The sequence below is a fragment of the Passer domesticus genome, chromosome 7 (assembly GCF_036417665.1).
Source record: "Passer domesticus isolate bPasDom1 chromosome 7, bPasDom1.hap1, whole genome shotgun sequence".
Lineage (NCBI taxonomy): Eukaryota > Metazoa > Chordata > Aves > Passeriformes > Passeridae > Passer > Passer domesticus.
This window is the reverse complement of record NC_087480.1, coordinates 6,701,185-6,722,564: the sequence shown is the minus strand read 5'-3', so window position 1 is coordinate 6,722,564 and position 21,380 is coordinate 6,701,185. Positions and strand designations below refer to the sequence as shown.

Sequence of the window (21,380 nt, the reverse complement as noted above, 5' to 3'; positions counted from 1 at the left end):
TTCAAGAGCTTTTTTAAGACCTGATCCTTAAAACTGATGTTGCTTTGAGTGTAAGTTTGAAATGTGAGAGTCACACTTCTGACAAAGGAAAGGGGCAATGGAAGTTGGTATTTATAAGGAAAGCTGTTATAAGGAAAGCCAGGTATATTAAGTGCACATTGACAAATAAGGACTAAAATGCAATGATTTATTGCCAAACCTATTTGACAGCCTCTTTCCAGTTTAGACTTGTTGGTCATCAGATCCTTGTACATATTAGCATAAGATGAAATAACATATGATTGGCTTTGACAGTTCTTAATTAGCTGATTGCAGGATTTCTCTGCTTTTTTTTTTGTTGTTGTTGTTGTTGTTGAAGGCACCGTTCTGTGCATGGGCTCCTCTTGGAGCTGCTGCAAACATCCCTGTGGAGCTGTTTCAAGAGGAGCAGTGACTGTTCCCATCTGACAGCAATGTCCCATTGTCTTCCTGGGGCATGTCTTGAGACATGGCAGCAGCAGCAGCAGCTCAGCTTTTCCCTTTGCAGGGGCTGATTTGTTTCAGCTCCCCGGGGCTCCATTATCAGCTGGAGCAATGAACCAATTCCCTGGCAGCCCCTCCTGTCCCTGGAGCTCTGCAACAGTGCACCGGGTCTGCTGAAGTTTCAAGCACTCTGTGATTCACTCCTCCGGAGAAACACGATCACCTGAGGATTTTCTGAGCCAGACAAGTGCAGACACCTAGAGAAGATCATGTACCAAGCCATGGGAGTGACGCTCCCCAAAGCGTTCCCACTTCCTCTGCCAGCGCGGCTCCTCCGTGCCACGGCAGGCGTGGGTAAACACCAGGATTGTTTCTGCTGGATGATCTCAAAGCTCTCCCAACTGTCTGCTGAAAACACTTGCCCATTGCAAGGAAATGACTGTTTGTTTGTGTTAGCAGTCAGGAATGGGAAATGACGTGAACACTTAACTGTTTTTCCTGGTGTTTCTAAGAGGTATATTCAGTGTCCCAGGTCTTATTTCCAAAGGTGTTCAGTGTTTTCTGAAACTCTAGGATAAGTACTAGAGGTATGTGCATGCACATAAATATACGTAAAATCAGGATATAGCTTCAAGATCTTGTGTATCCACCTGGTAACATTTCACTGGTGCCCTGCTGTGATTATGCTGGAACATAATTTGATATGTTCTCCCTCAGTGCTGAAGTGAAACAGTCCCCAGGTCTTGTTTTCATAACTGGGATAAATCTGTGATTCTGCAGTGTGCTGCAACCTCCCTGGAGGAAAAGGAAGTCAAAATTCACACTTGTCATCCTGATTTCACCCAAGAACCAGTTTTATCTACATCTGCTGAGTTACTCTGCACATTTCATTTTTTTTTCTCTGTATTGCTCCTCCATTGCCTTGACAAAGAAAAGGTCCAATGTTCTTAGCCTTTTTCATTGACAATAACTTTTTGTTCTGATTTCTTTGGTCAAGGTGTTTTTCTAAACCAATCATTTCCCTTCAGATTTCTTGAAAACAACTGTTGGCATGTGTGTCCTGTGATTTCCCCTCCCCACGCATGCACTGTCCTGCAGGACTGAGGCAGCTGCAGGTGTCAGAGCTGGTTACAGTCACTCAGTGACTCTGGGTTCCCACAGGTGAGATTGGCACTTCTGCACCTGCCTGGCAAAGCATGATCCCTGTCCATGACCAGAATTCCAGGACATAGGGGAAAAAAGGGTTTGTGTTGGGCTTTTTTAATCAGCTTGGGCACAACAAAACATTTAGCCTGGCTGTTGGGTGCTAAGATAAAGTACCACGTGGCCCTTTTATCTCTGTAACTTCTGCTCCACTCCCTCACCTTTCCCCAGGCAGCAGCAGGTTAAACCACCTGGTGAAAATCTCAGTGTAGGTACTGAGGAGCAGTGAAGCTACAAGAACAGCCCTGCAGTGGCAGGAAAACACTGACCCAGCCACGAGCTCAGTGTTGGAGGGAAGTGCTGTGCCTCCAGCAGGCCCTGGCACACAGACTTGTAAACCAGCTGGGAACCCTTTTTGGATTTTTTCTCAGTGAATGTTAATGTTTGACTTTATCACCTGATGCTGATCGATGGATGACACAACCCCAGCTCTTCCGAGAATCAAACCGGAGTAGCATTGTAGAAGAAAAAATATAGTAGTTAACAACTTTTTTCAACTTCTCTTTCTCTCTTTTTTTAAGAAACACTTCTTTGCATGGATTTTTTGTATTTCCATGCATAAACAGCAAAGTAACCCAAAACATGCAGGGGGAAAGGTTTGATTTCCAAACTTTATTATTCATATCAGAGCATACTCTATAGACTTCTTACAAACAAAGATTTGTCTGTATGAATCCAACGCAGTAATAGCTGCCCTTTTAGAATTAACATCTCGACAATGAAATGTCAAATAAAGGGAAATACTTGTTGTATGAAACAAGATTAATGTTCACCTCAAATATGAAACTGGCATTTAAGCAGGAGTTTCTGATAGCAAAGAAGTCCCTGTGGTAGCTGTGGGGGCAGGGACGTAGAGAAATGCCTTTGCTATTTCACTTAGTTTGGTCTCTAAAATAGAGAAAATGATTAATTTCGTATTAGTATGAGTTCAGCTTCCATTAATGCCACTTCCATGCATCCCTAAGAAATGAAGGATCTGATTACAGAACTTGGTTTTATTGTGCAGTAATTGTGGTACAAAATGACTGCTGCAAGAAATTATTTCCCCAGGTAAGAAAATGAGCACTCAACGATATATTGGTAATGATGAAGTAAGAAATTTGAGAATTACTTCTTCACCTAAAATTCATGGTTTATTTCATAGTTCCACTGAAGGGATTTTTCATTTTCTTCAATGATCAGTCACGACTCACCCCTCTGGTATGTATATACAGAAGTGTTATGTGCCAGCCTCAGCAGGTACAACCACAAACCAAATGAGCGTTTTTACAGAAGACAGTTTGCTTTTATAGTGATCACGCACTGATGTGAACATAGACTAAAAATAACAAATGTTGTTTTAATAAGGATTTTTTACAGTAGGCATAGATATAAAAGTTTTTTCAAATTATTTTCACAGGTATCACTGAACATTTCATAGCTGTCTGTTACAGAAGCACCGCCAAGTGCTTTGAGTCTTTCATTTATTATACACAGTTAAAATATATTACATTTCTGAAGGTATCTTAAATCACTGAACAGTTTTGCTAGCATCTTAATGAGCCAAATGGGAGTAAAAGGCAGTCCACATTCATGATGTGAATATACAGTAAGGTGTTTGACATCCTATGAACTCATTGCTCATGTTCTCAAAATAACCATGGTGATGAGACCTGAAAGACAAGAATTAAGAACTAAACACTTCTATTTCACTCAAAATAGAACATTTAAAATAGAGTTTACCCTGTCACAGGCCAGAAAATATGGCAGGAGTACACAAATGCATGCAGAATGCATTTAGATACACATTTAAATATTAGAAGTATCGCTCCAAATTTTGACATAGCCAAAAATCAGCAGTGATGTGTGGTGCATCTAATAACTGAATGTCAAAGAAGACAGCAATATTTCAAACAACTATTGACCTCTCTACTGGAAAATCTTAACACTGAACTTTTGACTTGGGTAAGTGTAACACTAGCACCCAAACCCCATTCCTCACAGGGGCCAGTTATGGGCAGTGTCATTCCAATGCTGAATCACCAGTAAGGCAGATCAGTTGAAGGCTCCAAGGCTTTTTTCTGCTCTGTGAATAATAACTGATCAAAGACCAGTTTTAGACAAAGATGTTAAGCTTCCTTGTCAGTTTGCAGAGGGAGCTTTCAACAGACTCTTTGTTGTGACCTTTAAAGAGGGAGGAAAAAAAGGCCTGCTCTGATAGAGGTTAAAAAGAATTAAAACCAGATGAAAACAGGAAACAGGGGCTAATAAACCTGCTCATGACACACTGAAAAGTTCATTTTAATTATGTGCTGATACAGGAAAAAGTGCAAATCTGCAGGTCTTAGCCATGGGTTATATTGCACAAGGTGAGGCAGATGGAAGAACATAGGGGCTCCCTGAATTACACCCTTATGTAAGATCAAAATAACAATTTATCAGTTCTTGAGCAATCTCACTTTCTTGCAGGCTCAGATGATGTCACTGTAACTACTTTTCACTGCAGAAAGCTCAGCTAAAACCTACAGATCTCACCATGCATAAAGACATTTCTGAGACTATTTTATCTCCTGCCACTCCATACTGATGGAACTTGGCTACTTTATGAAGATGGTGAAGGCAGAAGCACAACAGAACAGAGCTGCAACACTGCCTTCCATCAGATCAGCAATTCACCCCTTAAAGAGGAGCTACAGCTCAGCTATTTATTGAGGTCTGTACTGGTTCAGACAATCAGTGCTCCACAGCTGCTGGATCCTCAGCTTGGATCAATTCCATCATCTCAGAGCAACAGCAGAGGCTTCTGGAGAACAGCCTGCACCACTTGTACAGGGGCTTGCAGACAACAAAGGGTTTAACTCAGTTCTGTAAATCAGATACTTCTCAAATATCACACAGTCCTGTTGGTGTGGTATAACAACCCTTTCTAATTAAATGCTCCACAATCCAGTTGTACTTCTTATGGAACAAAGTGGTTTCAACTTCTCAAGAGCAATGGACTTTCTACATGAGCAAGAGTCACACACAAAAGAATCTGTCCATGAGCACTAAAAGCACTGCCAGCAAAGAAGTCAAAACCTCACAAAACTTCATAGGGAATCTAGAAAAAGGTTCAGCTCTTGCAAATGTATAAAGTCAAAAGGCTTAAAACTCTGGCTGACACCAGCAGGACATGGAGTAATTTTCAAAAGCAGAGATAAAAACAAAGTGAGGATTACTGCAAGGTCCTGATCTGAGAATCTATCAGCATCAGCTTGGGCAAAGAGCCACAAGTGAGATTTCAAACCACTTCAGCAGATGGACCTTTGTGAGTCAGCAGAGTGTGCATGAACCATCAGAACTTGCACCTTTCCCCATCACTACCTCACCTCTAGCTATCAGTTTGGAGCTGCCTAGCTCTTTTCCTTTAAATCCTCATTTCTGCCAGGTAGTGGGAGAGGAGAACTGAGTTTAGTGTGACTGTTCTTCAAATCTGAAATAGTTATAGAGAAATAGTCATAACAAATGAAATGTGCAACTCATCTATACTAGCTAATGCAGGAGCAAGTTACCAATCAGGAAGAACTGTGGATGGTAATGGTCTCAGACAGGGTTTATAACTTACTGCTACACATATCAACTCCTTATGAAACAGGTACTGAGACTCAAGCCTTAAAAAACAGCTCACAGGGGGCTGGAGAAAAACACAGTAACACATTTTACATTCTGCAATAGAGTAACTATTGCAATGCAGGAGTAAGAAACAGCACATTCCGTTCAGGTGTGGTGGCAGATGACTGTTGCTGGCCCATCATCAAATAAAGCTGAAATTAGCATGTAGGGGCCTGTGTACAATAGGTATCAACTCAAATCTGGTCTAAAACACTTACAATAACTAATTTACCCTGCTATCACCATGGCTACAAATTAAGATGTAAGCTGAGATGCAGAACAAAACCTAATGTGGTGCTTTGTTTCCATCCAGTTTCCTGAGGCCGCTGGCAAAGACAGGTGAAGTTTTCCAAACTCATAGATTTTGCAGGAAAATGTTTACAAAATCCAAAGTACTTACCTAAAACATAAGCAGCTACTAACTTTTGATTCACACTTAAGTGGAGGTAGAGAGGCACCAGGGATTCCATTTCCCCCAATGTAGGTAGCATTAGTGCTGCGACACACACCACTCCAAGGAAGACTGTGAGTAAACTAGGTCCCGACGAGGCAGTTCTGTTTTCTGAAACAGCAAAACAGCACCAATTGTAAGGAAGATCTAAATAATATAAACATTAAATATTTTGGAAAAATGTCTGCAGTACACAGGAGCTGAAATATCCTCGGATTTTCCTTTTTGCTCTGGGGTTTGCAGGGGGTGGAAGACAAGTCTTAAACCCACCCTTCTAAACCTTCTGCATTCTGCAGTGGGGGAGGCTGCTCCCTGTTCTGATGCTGGAACTTGTTTTCACATGACTTCCCAAACCACTCCCTTCTGGAGGAACAGAGCCTGCCAGGCCCAGTGCTATATATACACACTCAGGACAGCTGGATGTCTCAGCAGTGCTTCAGGTTTCCCTGTGCATCCTGACTCCAGTCCTTGATATGTTCCTTCGGTGATCAGTAATCAATCAGTCAGAGCACCCAAAAGACCTGCACAGGCAGGTAACTGCTCACACCTCCTGAACAAAACCTGCTGCAGGAGCACAGGTTCTTGGGCCAGATGAGCTCCCTTTCATTCTTTACAGGGTTCAAGGGCTACACCTGAGCCAGTCAGTTTAGATGCCACAAATCAGGAAAATTTGAATCTTACTTTAAAAACTGTGCGAGTGAACGGCTCTGACAGTCCAGTATGATCAGAATAAGAAAATGCAAACCACAGACAATAAAGAGTCCTTCATAGTCTTTATTGTCCTGCACTTTAATAGCTGGAACCTACTCAAAGGCCCACTGTGTCATCTTTGAAAAGAGCTGTTACCATGTTAGCTGAATACCTCTAACCAAATCCTTAAGACCCACTGGAAAATAGCCAATGTTTTTATCAACTTCTCCTACCCTCAGTGACTAGCAATATGTGCTCTATTTTAATTCCATAAATCTCTTGTTTCCAGGTTGCAGGTTACATGTAAACTGCAGTTCTTTGTTTACTGCTTCTTCTTTTACTGCAATATACCATAGTCAATGAGGTTTTTGAGCAGAGAAACAGCATTTGGAATAAGACCAGTATCAGATTGTTTGGGATGGCTCAGGCCCTCTGTCCTGGATCAACTATCACAGGAACATTTTGTCCTGTGACCCCAGAGACCTTCGTAGGTTTGCTTTAACTGTGTATCCTACTAATATCTATTATGAGGGGTTTTTTTAAATAAAAAGTGTTTCACCAGCAACAAACTCAGTATAAACAGTGAAACATTCATTTTAACAGCATGAATACTGTCAAAGAGGTTCATCTATTTTCTGGTATTGGTTTTTGTTGTCCTGAAAAATATAAGTGACAAGAACATTTCAGTATGAATCAGTAAAAGAAGAATGTAGACCATCAAGAATCAGTTTAGATTCATTTCAGGTACAACTTGACACTTATCCCTTCAATTTAACTGTGTGGCCCAGGTTTTCAAGCCTGTTGATTCACTTCCTCACTGTGTGTATGAAACACACAGAGTTTTCAGCCACCAACTGTGCTCTTCTGTTCTTGTGGGACAGACAAAGGACAGGGCACAGAACAAGGAGCACTTCAGAAGATGTTCTGGCAATATTTCCTGCTCATCAGGAAATGGGGGATTAAGGGTTTGGAACAAACTCACAAGGGGCATATGTTTTGAAAGAGCCCAAGGGAAAAAAATAACTAGCATCCTTTCACAGATAAATTCCCATTGTCTGTATGAGAACTCCTGCTCCAGAGGAACAGTGGATGCACTCTCCAAGGTATGACATGCAAACACAGGGCAGCAAAGGTCTTGATTGATCAAGACAGCATCAACAGAAGAGTCACAGGTTGGGTTCTTGAATACTGTCATCCTCAAGTGATAAAGACAGCAGTCTTACAGGCAAGCAAAATGAAATATTTAAAAATGTATTTCTGTTTATATTTTAAAAATGTTTTAAGTCTAGTCACTTGAGCTATTCAAAACCGATTCAGAACAGAGGAGGGGAAAAAGATTTCAGCTACCTGGTTGACACAAAGTCTGCTCAAAAAAGACACTTTCAGCCAGGTGTTCTTTTATTCGTTTTTCCTCCTCTTCCTTTTGTTGTTGTTGTTCCTTTGCAGATGGAAGCAGAGTAGCAATAATCTCCTTTTTCCCTAATGCTTTCCTCTGGCTCTGCTCAGACACTTGGAGACGGAATTTATCTATGACACCATAGTAAGAAGCCCGAACGTCTCTGTGACGAATCACACTGCAGAAAAACAACATTTTCAAACAGATGAACTAGTAAGAAGCATGCCTGTTGTAGAATTACATTCTATATATCACTAAGTCTGCCCTCTGTCCCCCTCCTCCAGATAAACTGGAATAATCCAGGCCTCTTCCACCACTCAATGTTCTGGAAGCCCAGATCTTACCTCCTCTCTCCCCTCCTTATGTTTGCTTAATTCTCAAATAAAAATGCTCCTGGCCAAACAGGACAGTTAAGTCTTTATCTCAAGCCCATCTTTGCCTCAATCTGAGGTCCTGCTGCCAATTGATGAAACATCAATTATCTGAAAGATGCCTCCTCCTGTATCAAAGCTGTTTGATGCTGGCCAGTGATTTTAGAAGGATTGAGGGGACTGGAGTGGCCAGGGAAGGAAAGGAGTTGGACAGGTGTTTGGCAAGCAACAGTCCAGCTCCTGGAGGAAACCAGGCTCAAAGCTTTACACTTCTACTTTCTCAGAAGCAAAACTCATTCCCTCTATAGACAAGAGTCAGCTAGGGATTTTCAAAATCAGAAACCCACCACTGAGAGCATGTTTGGAACCTATAAAAAGCACAGCTTTAAAATAGCACTGATCAACAGCAAAACAGACCTCTGAGCAGTGCTGTGCTCAACTGCCTCCTCCCTGCATTTGTGATTCATCATGAGAATACATATCTAGCATTGAAAAGCTACAACATTTAGGTTTTGAAGTGGTATCAGCTCTTAGGGTAAATAAGGATTTCAACTATTTTTCCAGATGTTTTTTGTTAAAGGTTATTCCAAGTTTCCAAGATAACAGCAGCTGATCTGAAGAACATACATACAAAGAAGAAGGTTGCCATCTCATGAGGGGAAAAAAATTACTGTACCCTTAGTAACACATAACAGTAGCCTTAAAATTGCTTCAAGAAACCAATTACATTAAAATGCTGCAAGAAATGGATTTTTATTTTTCAGTCCTTATTTAAAGGACCTATACCACACCAAGATATCTTACAAGCATTAGCACGTAGCCAGTGCTTGCAACTGGTATCTGGTTTGAATAGACTATTCAGCACAGAAACAGAGACCAAGTCATCCCCTCAGCAAGAGGCTGCAGTGATGTTTTACGTCACTTCAGAGGCAAAGGAGGGTGCCTATGACAGGCTTCCAGCAAGTGGAGTGTTGGCTGGGCAACTGCCTTCACTAAAACAAAACCTTTTCACCCCCACAACCCTAATTCATCCAGCTCTCAGCATATCAACACAGCAGATCAACTCTGATTTCTTCCTTTAACACTTCCTTTTAAATTGGTGCTCCTACTCCTAGTACCATGGTACCAACTACCAACCTAAACAGAATCTTTACATAACACTGTGCTAGGAGAACATGTATCTGCTGCCAAGCAAGGAGATATTTTCTGCAGACCCTTATAAACAGACACATTCTCCTGTTTCTTTTTAGAGATCATTGCATAATTGGAAGCTCTGTAGAATATCTGTTTATCTGGCAAATGGCCACACTTGCATAGTACTGCTCATATCCTAGCAGTAAACACTGTCCTTAGACAGCAACCACTGGAATGGGATGGGGGGGTTTGCTACACAGAAAAATCCCCTTGGAACATGTGTCTGTCTTATTTTCCTTTATTTAATAAAACACATTTGTTTAACCAAATGTAATCAAGCTTGTGTAAATGTCTTCTGAAGAATGGATTAGCTCACTGGTACACTGGTATAGTCTGACCTGTTTAGTTCCATTTTTAGCATTGTTGTCCCTGCTTACTGAAACCTTCCACTTTCATGTTCTAAACTTTCTTTCTATTTAGTGAGTCCTTGGAATTTTTCAAATTGCACCTAAGGAAAACAGTCTATAGGAATAACCATTCCCCTAGAACAGTTATTATTTATCTGACAAAGGATTTCTCTATATGGCCATTTGTTAGACAGAGATTCCATGTGGTGTTTTAGTTTGGAAAATGTCTATTCAAAAAGTTCAGTCTGCTCTTTGAGGTACTCCAGATTTTCTTCAGCTGTATCTGTACATCAGCACAGAAGTAATGAGGCAAATAGAAGATAAAAAGGGTTGGTCTGTTTTAGCTTTTACACCTACTCTGTTTCAGCTTTCAGCAGCCCACAGACCCTGTACATTACAGTGGTCACTTAGGCAGCCTCCTTCTGCTCTGAGTTACTGGGCTGACACCTGACAGGAGAGAAAAAGAGCAGACACAGAGACCTGAGAATGAGATGGGTGGTCAGAGTGAAAGGCAGGCAAAACTACCTTTGTAAACACAGCCCAGAAAAATGTGCCCAGTAGAACTGCACGCATTTCCATTTTCCCAATCTGCAAACAAGCATTTCTCACAAACAAATTTCAACCCTGGGGGTTTTGCTTTTCTTGTTATTTCTAACAAAAAGGTGCTCAGAGAAGGCTCATATTACTCTCGCTCCTGGTTTACAAACTACATTACAAGATGCATTTACTGGCATATCATTTATGCCCAAAGGCAAAATTCAAGAAGGATATATCTCCAATATTGTAATACCTCTGCTCTGGAGGGAAAGAACAGCAAAAATCAGAACCACAAGTATATACAGGAGATTAGGAAAACATATCTTTATCCAACTTACATATTATAACATGCATGCTGTCATTTACAACCTCTTAAATAATAAAAGAAATTAAGGTAATACAATGTTGTATATCAGGAAATAGCCCAACCAACTTCTACTTACATATCAACACAGCACTGAGGCTTCACTGCACCTGTAGCATCCACCACCGAATATTTATTTGGAGTTGTACAAAGAACTGCAAGGAGAAGGACAGGAGTGGTAACAAATCATGAACTAATACATCACCAGCTTCATCAACAGATACATGTAGAGACGAGTTTGGTTTTGTCACAGATATGATTTGTTACACGAATTATAATTGGACTGTTCAAGATCATCAACTAGCCCTTAAATAGAACTTAACCTAAGAAACCCACCTTTGAATTTTAAGGCAAACTCATAGGGGTTATATAGAGTCAACACCTGCTTGTGTGTTGACTGGTCATCTGCATAAAATATAAGTTCTGTAGGAAAAACAAAAACAGGAAGATTTCCTTCCACTAACTCTGGCTGTCTTTTTTGTTGCTGCATTGGCACTGAATCCTCCTTGCTGCTTCTTGTGTTCTTATGCTTTTGTATCCTCAGAGACTTCAGCTTTTGAATCGTTTAAGAATTCCAAAGCATTTTGGCAATTCTAAAGGAAAAAAAGGGGAAAAAAAAGAGAAAAGGCAAGAAGATTATTTCCATAAGTCTATACTAAACTGAGGCAGTTAATAAAGGTGCAAAATATAAAACATGATGCTTGATTATGCTCTACTTATGCTACTTCAAAAATACTGAAATAGAAAAAATACTTGCACTGGGTTTCCATCTATTTAACAAGCTGCTACAAAATAAATGGATAAGCACCTCTCCAGTGGCATTTGGGGGCCCAGCCCATGACTAGGGCTGCTTATGCTGGGTCTTTGCAACACAAACCAAACAATGACAGCAGAAAGAAATCCCATCCTTGCCTCAGGACAGCAACACATCAGAAACACGAGGGCAGAAAGGAGGAAACACAAGGACACTGAGGCAGCAGGAGTCACTGTTTGGGCAGGAACCTTTCCGTGGGGATGACCTCCCTGGATGAGGTATAACACGTCAGGAATCTCCTCACCTAGGCACCCAGGTATGTCAAATCCCAGGGATTCAGAACAATGGAATGGGGAACACCTGCATGCCTTGTTTAAAACAAACTCCCTGTTCCAACTGCAGTTACAGGTAATGAATGGAAAAATGACAATGAGTAACAGCAAACAGATTTGGGATTCACTATTTTATTAAGAGATGACAGGTTTCTCCAGCACTACCTCTAACCAAACTACAATCATCACAATTTTCCCTCTGCCACCCCCCCACAGTTCTGTTTTATTTTGAGTGACATTCCAGAACTAAAACCAGGACCAATGACCCAACCAAGAAACAATCCCAAATGTAATTCATAAAATAAAATTAAGGCCAGACTCCTCAGCACACATACCATTGACTCAACACATGACAGAGAGAACAAAGTCTTTCTCCTCCCCCAAAGAAGGTCATATTTTACTGCAGCTTCTATAGATTAATTATCAAACTGAAGGTGTCCTTTGAGGTCTAACTTTACAGCAAAAAATATTGAAACAACAAAACTTCCTACTGACTCATTAGATGTCATTTCCACTTCCCACAGAGCTTTTTAAAATAAGGTACATTTTACCTGTTCTCCAGCTCAATACACTGGATAGTTGCACCTTAAAGACTTTAGCTTCTGAAATTTCTAGCAGCAAATAACCCAAACATTATGAACAATCAAAAACAAACGCTTGTTTCCGCATTCTAAACTTCACAACGATCACACTTCCAAGCACCAGATACATATTCCATACTTGAAACATGACACACGTTCATGTGTTTACAAAAGTATATCTGTCACACCATCAGCTTTACAGGTTCTGATTCTTACTTACAAACTAACCTTTCAATTTTATTTATTTATTAAAATAGCAGATTATCCCATAGAATTCAAGTTCATGGATCTCACTGGAATGTCTTTCCCCATGATCCAGTTCCTTTTCAGAGCACAGGTTTGTTTCCACTTCACTGAAATGCTACTAATAATATTCTGAAAACAAATCCCCAATGACAGTGTTCCAAGCTGATGTTCTGTTACCTTATTAAGAAGAGTCTAGAAAAAGAAATGGCTAAGTGGCAATTTGGGTTCTGAATGCTTCTTGGAATTATGGTGAATCCCTTTTGTTTCAGAAGAATCAACAAACTCTGGAATGACTTTGTACAGCAAGTGTATTATTTCTTGAACAACTTCATGCACTATTGCAAAGTGAGTTTCATTGCTCTAGTCAAACATACTAAGACTATATGAAAAGCTAATGTGGAAAAACTGCCAGCACACAGGAATACAAAATACCTTTTGATGCTTGTCATAGGCAGAAGATTAAGAATAATTTATTTAAATGTCTTTTACCAAAGTTAGCTCAATGCAGTATGCAGTAAGAATATGTTGGAATTTTTGGTTCTCATATCTATCTACACTCTGCACATCATATGAAACAGAAATACAAGCAAATTTTGACCTTTAACAATAGGGATTTTTTTTCAAATAAATGTTTTAAGCTACAATTAAGCCAACAGCAAGTTACTGCTACACAACTTAATGGACTATGCTTAATAAAATTTTCAAGTATTATTTATAATAATCAGTATTGTTTTGATGCTCTAGTTTTTTTATTTTAACGCTGCACATGGTTTCATTCTAATTCCTGGCTTCATTCTACATCTTCAGTTTCTTCAGCTCAGTCCGTGGCAAGTGTTCAGTGTCCACAACCCCACAATTCCCAGGATCAGAGGAGGTATGGATCACTATGCCTACCAACAGGCTCATTTTTGTTACACATCTGTGGAAAACAGCGTGCAAACCTCCCAGGATTCCACAACCTGCATGTGGAAAGGCACCAGTCTTAAAAAAGAATATCCCATTATTGCTTCCTTTTCCTATTTAACTTGGCTGGATGAGGAGCTACCGCCCAAACTTGCAAAAGTAACGTCTGGCTGACCTATAGCAGACACATCTGCTGACACAGCACTGTCATTCAGGGTATAAATTTCTGTATTCCTAAGCAAGCAAACCAGCATCCTTTTTGAGACAATAGTTTTAGCTCACAAGTCACCTTGCTGGGACATCTCACCAGGTGACAGCAGTAAAAGCACTTTTCCCAAAGACTGATGGATAAACCACAGATATGACAGGGAGATGTGATGGTTTAGTAGTGATACTCCTGAAAACAGCACACCTTTCCCATCAGTGAGAAACTGCCAACACTTTTACAGAGGAAGTTTGCATCACCACAATTTTTTTGCCCAGATTAACCCCACAGCAGCTCTAATGGTGAGAATAAAGTCATGTACCCCAGACAGTTCATGAACAGAAACTCAGCTGCTGCCCTTCTGCATCTCCACTGCACCACCACCACTACATTTTGTGGTCAACAGTTACCACGATTACTTGCAGCACATCAAGATAAGTACACCAAATCTGTCCCAACCCAGGATCTGTGGTCTCAGGCCTGTGATCTGCAGGGCACAGATGGGCTTCTCCCAGGATGGAATTCCCCCAGGAGCAGGGATCTGTCACAGGTAACACTCACCAGGGCCAGCTGCAACACCTGAACAGTGCCAGCTCACTTCCCAGCGCCCTTTGAAGTCCTGACAAACAATTGTCACTGGTATTTTTTCAGCACAATAGGGATCTTTCCTCTGTAAAGTTACTAAATATATACTGCTGGTGTCACAATAGCACAGATCTGCCAGTGTTTCCTTTGAAATCCCTTTCTTCATAAATTTAACTTGACAGAGCAAAACATAAAGTGAAACGTAACTTCTCTCCAGGGTCAGAAATAACATCCATTGTGATTTGTTTTTACTTAACAAGTATCTGTTCAATAAATAAATCAACTGAGGAACTTTTTTGTTCCCATTTTAACTTCCAACAGCCTCATCACCATGGCTTCCCAGAGCATTTGTTGGTTGTTTTTCTTCATAACAACTGCAAATAACTCTACAGAATGTCATCGGGTAAACACTTCATTCAGAAGAAAACCTCTTTACAGTCATGCCTCCACACTGCTGCTTTAAAAGTTGCCTAATTACAGTGTAATCTACTTTTGTTACATCTCATGATCTACCCCCTAAACCTACACAAGTCTTTCTACACTATATACCCAGTAAAACTAATGCTTTTTGAGCACATATTTACCAAATAAACCACAAAATCTTCTTCGAAACTCCCTCCTATGCCAAGCTGAGCAATCACTTTAAGCTACATACAAATGCAGCACGGGATCTGATGCGCACCATAAACATTTTGTTTCTCCAAAATGTTTTGAAGGCCTCAACGTGCACTTACGCAAACCAATGTTTAAACTACCTGCAATTATTTGGGAGCGTCACCCAGTGATGCGAGCACAGAGCCAGCAGCCAGGATGGCCGGATTCCATTATTGCTAACTCTGTCACTGACACTCCATGACCTTGAGCAAGTTGGTTAACCTCACCTCAATTTGCTGATCTATGAAGGCACACACGTTCTACAAAGTATTTCAGTAGGCGGAAGGTCCCCTTTGAACCCGCAGAACTGCTCTGAGACTTTGCAAAACTGCTACTGTTTAGCCCTTCACAGGATGATGAGAAATGTCACCAGTAACTGTCTCCAGGATGCTGTAAAATGAAACAGTCTCAGAGCATTAACTAATAGCATGGATGACCACACGCATAAATCATGCTGACACTGACAGCAAAGTTTATTAGGAACACATTATTGTTTTAAATGCTGAAAAGGTGACTAACAAAAGGATATATTCAAATGCAACTAAAAGGCATGAAAAGCGGTGAAACATTAAGTAACAGCTGTGCATTGCTTCTGATCCATTCTGCTACAGGCTCGCAAGTATCCTAGACAAGACGTTCAAGGGCACATGTGCTTTAGTCTCTATTTCCCCACTCTAAGTTCGTGTTTAATGCACTAAACCGGCTGATTTTTAAACGCGTGTTGTGCTCATTAGCGCTGCGCGGCCCCAAACCGCCTGGGATTAACAGAGGGGAGCACTCCTCCCTGGGAGAGCGGCGGCAGGAAAGGCGTTCCGAGCCGTGCCTGCTGCCGGCAGGGCACGGCGGTAATTGCACACTCTTAATTGATCCTCTTTGTTCTCCGGCGAGGAGCAGCAGCGATACGGGCTGAGGCAGCTGCGCGATAACGGCGCCTCCCGCAGCCGGCCCGGCCCCGCCGCCCCCGGCCCGGCCCCGCCGCCCCTCGGAGCGACCCCCGGCCCCGCAGCGAGCCCCGGCCCCGCGGGGCAGCGGCGCCGGGCCGCGGCCTCAGAGCGCGGCCGCCGCCCCGCTGCCCGTCCCGCAGGGCCTGCGGAGGCAGGGGCGGCGGGCCCGGCCCGCGGGGCCGCGCGGCCCGGGACGGGCCAGGCCGGGCCGCGGCTGCCGCTGCGCCCGCCCGCCCCGTGCCCGCTGTCGCCCCCCGCCCCGACTCACCCGCCCGGGGCCGCTGGTGCGGGCTGGCGCGGCGCCCCTTTGTCCGCCCGTCACTGCGGGCAGCGCTGGGGCTGCTGGGACCGACCGGCCGCCGCCGCGTCACCGCCCCGCCCGCCGCCCGCCCCCGCCGCCATGTCGGGGCTGCCCCGGCCCGCGGAGCTCCGGCGGCCTCGGCCCCGCGGCGCTCCGGGCTCGGGAGGTCTCCGTACCGCGCTGCTTCCCCCGCCCGGCAGCGCCGCGGCACCGGCGGCTCCCCGGGCAGCGCCGGCCCGGCGCCCCTCACCTGCGGGGAGGTGTTTTTAATAAGGCTTCGCCTCATCGCGCGGTTCTCCGGGTCTGGCCCCGCTCGTGTGCTCTGCCCTGCGGGAAGCTGAGCAGCTCGGGCTCACCGCCGGCTCCCGCTGAAGGGTGGGCGAGCGTCACCCCCGGAACAGAAGGGTTAGAGCCGAGCATCCGTGACCGCCTGCTTAAACGGGACACACTGTCCCTGTAAACACTCCAGTGCTGTTACCTTTGTTCTTTATTCCTCTTATTCACTTCATGCGCTTTCATTCAGTTAGGCTGTTTGTGGACTTCAGCTCCTACTTTGCGTTATCCACTATATCATCTTCCCTTGGTTTTTCCCCCCAACATCCCCCCTGTATAATACAAAGAAATCCAAGTGTAATCACCCCCCAGTATCATCCTAACCTTCAGGATCTTCAGTACAGCAAAATGTTTTTGTTGCAAGTCAGGTGGATAATTAAGGTTTATATTGAGCCACCCAGTACAGGATTGCAAAATCTTTTACCCATTACCAAGCTTTACCCCTCAGTGAAATGAACACACATCCGCGGTGAAATAAACACAGCAGCCAGGAGTGTTTCACAATAACACAATGAAACAATCCAGAACAGGAAGTAACATATTTAAAATCATGGAAGACATTAAATAAAATCTAAAAAATATATTTTCCAACTTAGGCAAGGTGTGTGTTGTAGCACTCACCTTTTTCTGCAGATCTAATGTTCATTAAGAAGTTCAGTCTGTCAGCCACAAATTACATTATATTGTTAAATTATTTTATAGAGAAACTGTAATCTTGTCAGAATTTCTGAAAATGTATGCAGTGAAAACTGACGAAATATTTTGTTTCTTGATGAGTGTAAATCAATTCAGATTTTTAATGTTTAAAAATAAACTGGAATTCTTGTTTTTAAAAATATTATCAGACTTCAGCCTTTCAGGATTTCAGAAAATTGTTATGATTTTACTGAGTACTAACTCAGTGGAGAGTGCTCCTCATTTTGGAAATCTGTCTCAGAAGAAGCAGCAGACATAAACATGCTTCAGAGATATTCAAATTAATAACAAAAGAATGATCAAATAAAAACATAATCTCAAATGGCTAGACTTAAAAGCACATTAATTAGAGAAATTGGTATTTTCCAGTTCATCCAGTCCATTTACAAAGGAAGTTCAGACTCTCTAAAAGCAGGGAAGCTCTGTAAGCTTCCCAGGATCCAGCTTTTTTCTGTCACACATTTGCTAAGGTTTGCATTCACCTGTTGAAAATCAGGAATCGGGCCGGCGTCCTTCCTCTCCCACCATCGATCACTAGTGTCCAGGTTGGTTTGTGATTTTTAAAAGCCCAGTTTTAACTGCAATTAAATGAGAATGTTCTGTCCCGGCGAGCCCAAAGCCGCGTCCCTGACCGCTGTGCAGGGATGTGCCCTTGGGAGGACCCTTGAGCATGAACCAAGGTGCAAAACAATGCTGTTCCTGCAGCTTGTAATTGGTCCTCTGATTTTTTACCTACCTTAGAAACTGCTGTGAGGTAGCTAAAAACATTGGCTAGTCTTCTGTTACATAAAACACTGCCTCCTTATAGCATGGAACCTGACAGTGGAGTGTGCAGAGATGAAATGCTCCTGAATGACTTTGGTGGTTTTGGTTGCTGTGGTGATTATCCATCTGTTTAAATACTTCATATGGGAGATTCACAACTCATTTATCACGGAAAAGGTTTTTCTAAGTTGTGAGAAACTCAGCATTATGCCTGATTCCTGTAATTTTGCACACTTGATTAGCAAAATATTCCACTTTATCTGTCATGGCATAAGGACATGGTGTAGAATTTCTAACAGAATACAGAACCCAACCACGCTTGGGTTCTGTATTCACCACCAGCCCAGTGGGCCTGGAGCATTGGCACTGTGCACTTGCAGAGGCTGACTGCAAACACTTCATGAGGGGCCTCCTTTAATGAATCCTCAGTCTGAAGAAGTCACACAGATTAAATTGTATGTTTACAAAATCTGATGTGAAAACAACAAGCGAGCAGATAGGAGAGAGCTAAACACTTTACATATCTGAGTCTTACCTATAGCTCGTAATGCATTTAGTTCTTACTAATCAATATTCTTAATGTGATGGTTGGTTTTTTTTGACAGTTCCCTTCTCCATGGCACAATGTGGCAGATCCTCTTTGGCTTTGAATTAACTCAGGAAAGGGAGTGACTTGTCTGCCTTTCCATTTGTACTCACTTTGTCTTTCTGTAGAAAATGATTGGAGTTTTCTTTCTAATTACTACCAATTAATTAAAATGTCTCCATAACAAATATTTTTTTCACTCTTAAAGACCAGCAGAAGAAATAATACTGCATTTAAACTAGCACCTTAAAGCAGCATACATGCTCTGACTTACAAAAGAAGCAAGGATTGTTTAACCTAAATTGCCCAAGCTTTTGTTGTAACTTTAATTCACCAGCAAAAGTGTTTTGGTTTTTTTTGACTTGCTTATGTGGCAGGTTTTCAAATTTCCCCCCTCCAGTGGCAGCGAGCTGTATTCCCATTGCCTGTCCCTGGGGCCTTAGACGAGCTGGTGTGTATTTTTTGTTTCAGAGGTTAGACTGTTTGTTTTTATGACTAATGATGTGGACCTTGGGAGCCACATATCACAGCACCGTTGAGGAAATATCTAGACTTCTGTTAAACTGTAATCCTTTCTAGGGCATGCCTATACAGGAAAGTTAAAGACAGCTCAAAGCTCTCTCTGCCCATGCTCTCCACTGGCTGGAGCCAAGCCAGTTCCGTCTTGGGAATCTTTTGGCTCAGCTCTCTGCCTGTGCTGCTGGGTCCCTGGGATGTGCCTATGGACACGGTGAGCACAGCATGCCAGAGAGCCACATTTGCTACAGAACAGATAAAATTATTTGAGGAAAATACATCCTAAAGTGTCGCTGTGTTTAAAATACTCCGTGTAAACAAGGGCAGGTTTCATGCATGCTCAGTGAATAAGGCTAAGTGTAAGATCTAAGGGATCAAGTCCCTTTCAGATCTCATACTGAGTGAATTTTGCCCAAAATGTGTTTGCATTACGCTTCAGACAGGCATCAGGGTTCACTTCCTTGTACTTGGTGTCTCAGGGTTCTTCATGTGGGAGCTCCTGACGTGCTGTGCTCCTAAGCTCTATGAAAGAAGCCATAATTGAGTCTTAGACACCGTGGTATTTATAATCATTTTGAAACCTCAGAGAGAACAAACATTTAGAGGTTTATAGACAGTCATCATCTTTATGAAGTGTAGGATCTATTTCTGCATTGTCTGCAGGACCCTGCTGAGAATCTCCATGTCCTGCTCATCAGAAAGCTGCAAACCCAGCATGGGCTCTACTTTTTTCCAAGGATGTGCGCATACATCTCTTATAAATAAGCACTTATGGTTGTTTCATTAGACCTCTAATAACATCTCTATTTTATTTTCCTTTCAAAGATGTTTATTCAGTGTTGACACATATTTATAATATCATCTCAACAGTAAGAGTCTATCCTGTCAGATTTACAGCTATTATAAAATATGATGCTATCTGCATACAAATGGATGGTGGGAGCCCTACAGACATTTCTCCTATTATTACTGCCTAAGGAAGCAATAAAAATTTAACATTTACCATCGGGAAACACCTGCAGAGATTAAATTAAAACTAGATTATATGCTTATCACTTATATGTTACAAAAGCAAACTCCTTAGAGATTAACATAAAAATCATTGTTATCAAAATCTTATTAAAAGCTTCAGTTAATACGCTCCATTTTGCACCTCCACTGCTCAAGCCTTCTCTGTGTGTGACTTACTGAGTCTTTGTGCAGCTGAAGGGAGGGGAGGCAGGGCAGCCTCACCAGCAGCTTTGCTATCGCCTCAGCAAACGCCTGCCCTGATATTTGGATTTGCTGCTAAAAGCTGCTGCAGGTACCATTTGTCCTTCCCTCTCTGATCCTGCCTGCTCTCTGAAGGGCTCTCCACACTGCACGCTCTGTTTCTGGAGCATGGCGCCAAGGCAGGCTCCAGGCTTCCTCGTGGAGTTCTGCTGGGAATTGCTCTGGAGAGCACTTGTCCTTCCTGCTGAACTCGTTCTTTAGTGTGGTCAGCAGGACCAAGACAAGGGATTTTCTAAGGCTAGAAGTCGAGGACAAGGAGCTGCTGTTGCTGCTAAGCAGATGGTCTTGTGTTTAGTTTGTGCAGCTTTTGACATGTTCCAAACATGCTGCAGCAAAGAGACCAGGAGGCAACCGGGCTGGAGTTGATCTCTGACCTGGAATTCAAAATGCTTCTGGATTTGGGCTTTGCTGCCACCAACGACTGAGAAGCTTAGAGTGCAGATAATCTACCTGCTCTGGCTCAAAGAGGACATGCAGATCCTACCTGTGCCTGATTTGCACACACACTGGTTAGGGTTTATTTCTCCATCAGGTATTACAGTGACCCCTTTGCCTCCAGGCATCAGAAGCAATCTGCCTTGGGCATGTTCCAAACTGTGCATGGGAGGGTATCACTTGTGAACAGCCTGAACTGCTTACGTGAAGGCCCAGGCCAAAACCCCCTTTGTGGAGATTCTGCCAAGTTTGGTGGACCTGGAGGAGGTCACACTAAGAAGAGGTTAAGATCCTTGTTTCTGTGATTGTAAAATAACCAGAGTCACATCGTTTACCAAAGGCCAAACCCAAAAGAGGGTTAGGGAGTGTTAGATCATGGTTTCCTCAAGACATTTATTCTGAATAAAAAGATGATGTAGGGAACCTTCTGGTGATTTTTTCCAACCCCTCTGATGTGTTGGCACAGACTGTAACATTTATTTAAGTGAATGAGGAGTGTTGGGGGAATCAAACTTAAAAAAACTCCAACAACTCAGGTTTACAGAAATAGACAATATAGTGTATAGACCTGTGGTGGGGAATGCAGAGCTAAAGCAAATCCAAAGAAAGGGAGTAGAAATGGATGGA

At 42.5% G+C, this 21,380-nt stretch overlaps 1 protein-coding gene across 4 annotated transcripts; it reads right to left on the bottom strand.

Annotated features, from left to right (window-relative positions):
• Positions 1-2,257: 2,257 nt before the first annotated feature.
• Positions 2,258-16,532, bottom strand: MOSPD1 (motile sperm domain containing 1). 4 transcript variants are annotated; one of them, XM_064426641.1, is made up of 7 exons: positions 16,401-16,532; positions 10,982-11,238; positions 10,725-10,800; positions 7,784-8,010; positions 5,696-5,857; positions 5,013-5,116; positions 2,258-3,317 (listed from the first exon to the last, which is right to left on the bottom strand). In XM_064426641.1, exons 2-6 carry the CDS (start codon positions 11,133-11,135, stop codon positions 5,037-5,039), a joined length of 699 nt encoding a protein of 232 aa, XP_064282711.1. In that variant the 5' UTR covers positions 11,136-11,238; positions 16,401-16,532; the 3' UTR covers positions 2,258-3,317; positions 5,013-5,036. The 4 variants fall into 4 exon arrangements, with proteins under 4 accessions (XP_064282711.1, XP_064282709.1, XP_064282710.1 ...); XM_064426639.1 differs by lacking the exon at positions 16,401-16,532 and adding an exon at positions 16,118-16,246; XM_064426640.1 differs by lacking the exon at positions 16,401-16,532 and adding an exon at positions 15,133-15,305.
• Positions 16,533-21,380: the final 4,848 nt, after the last annotated feature.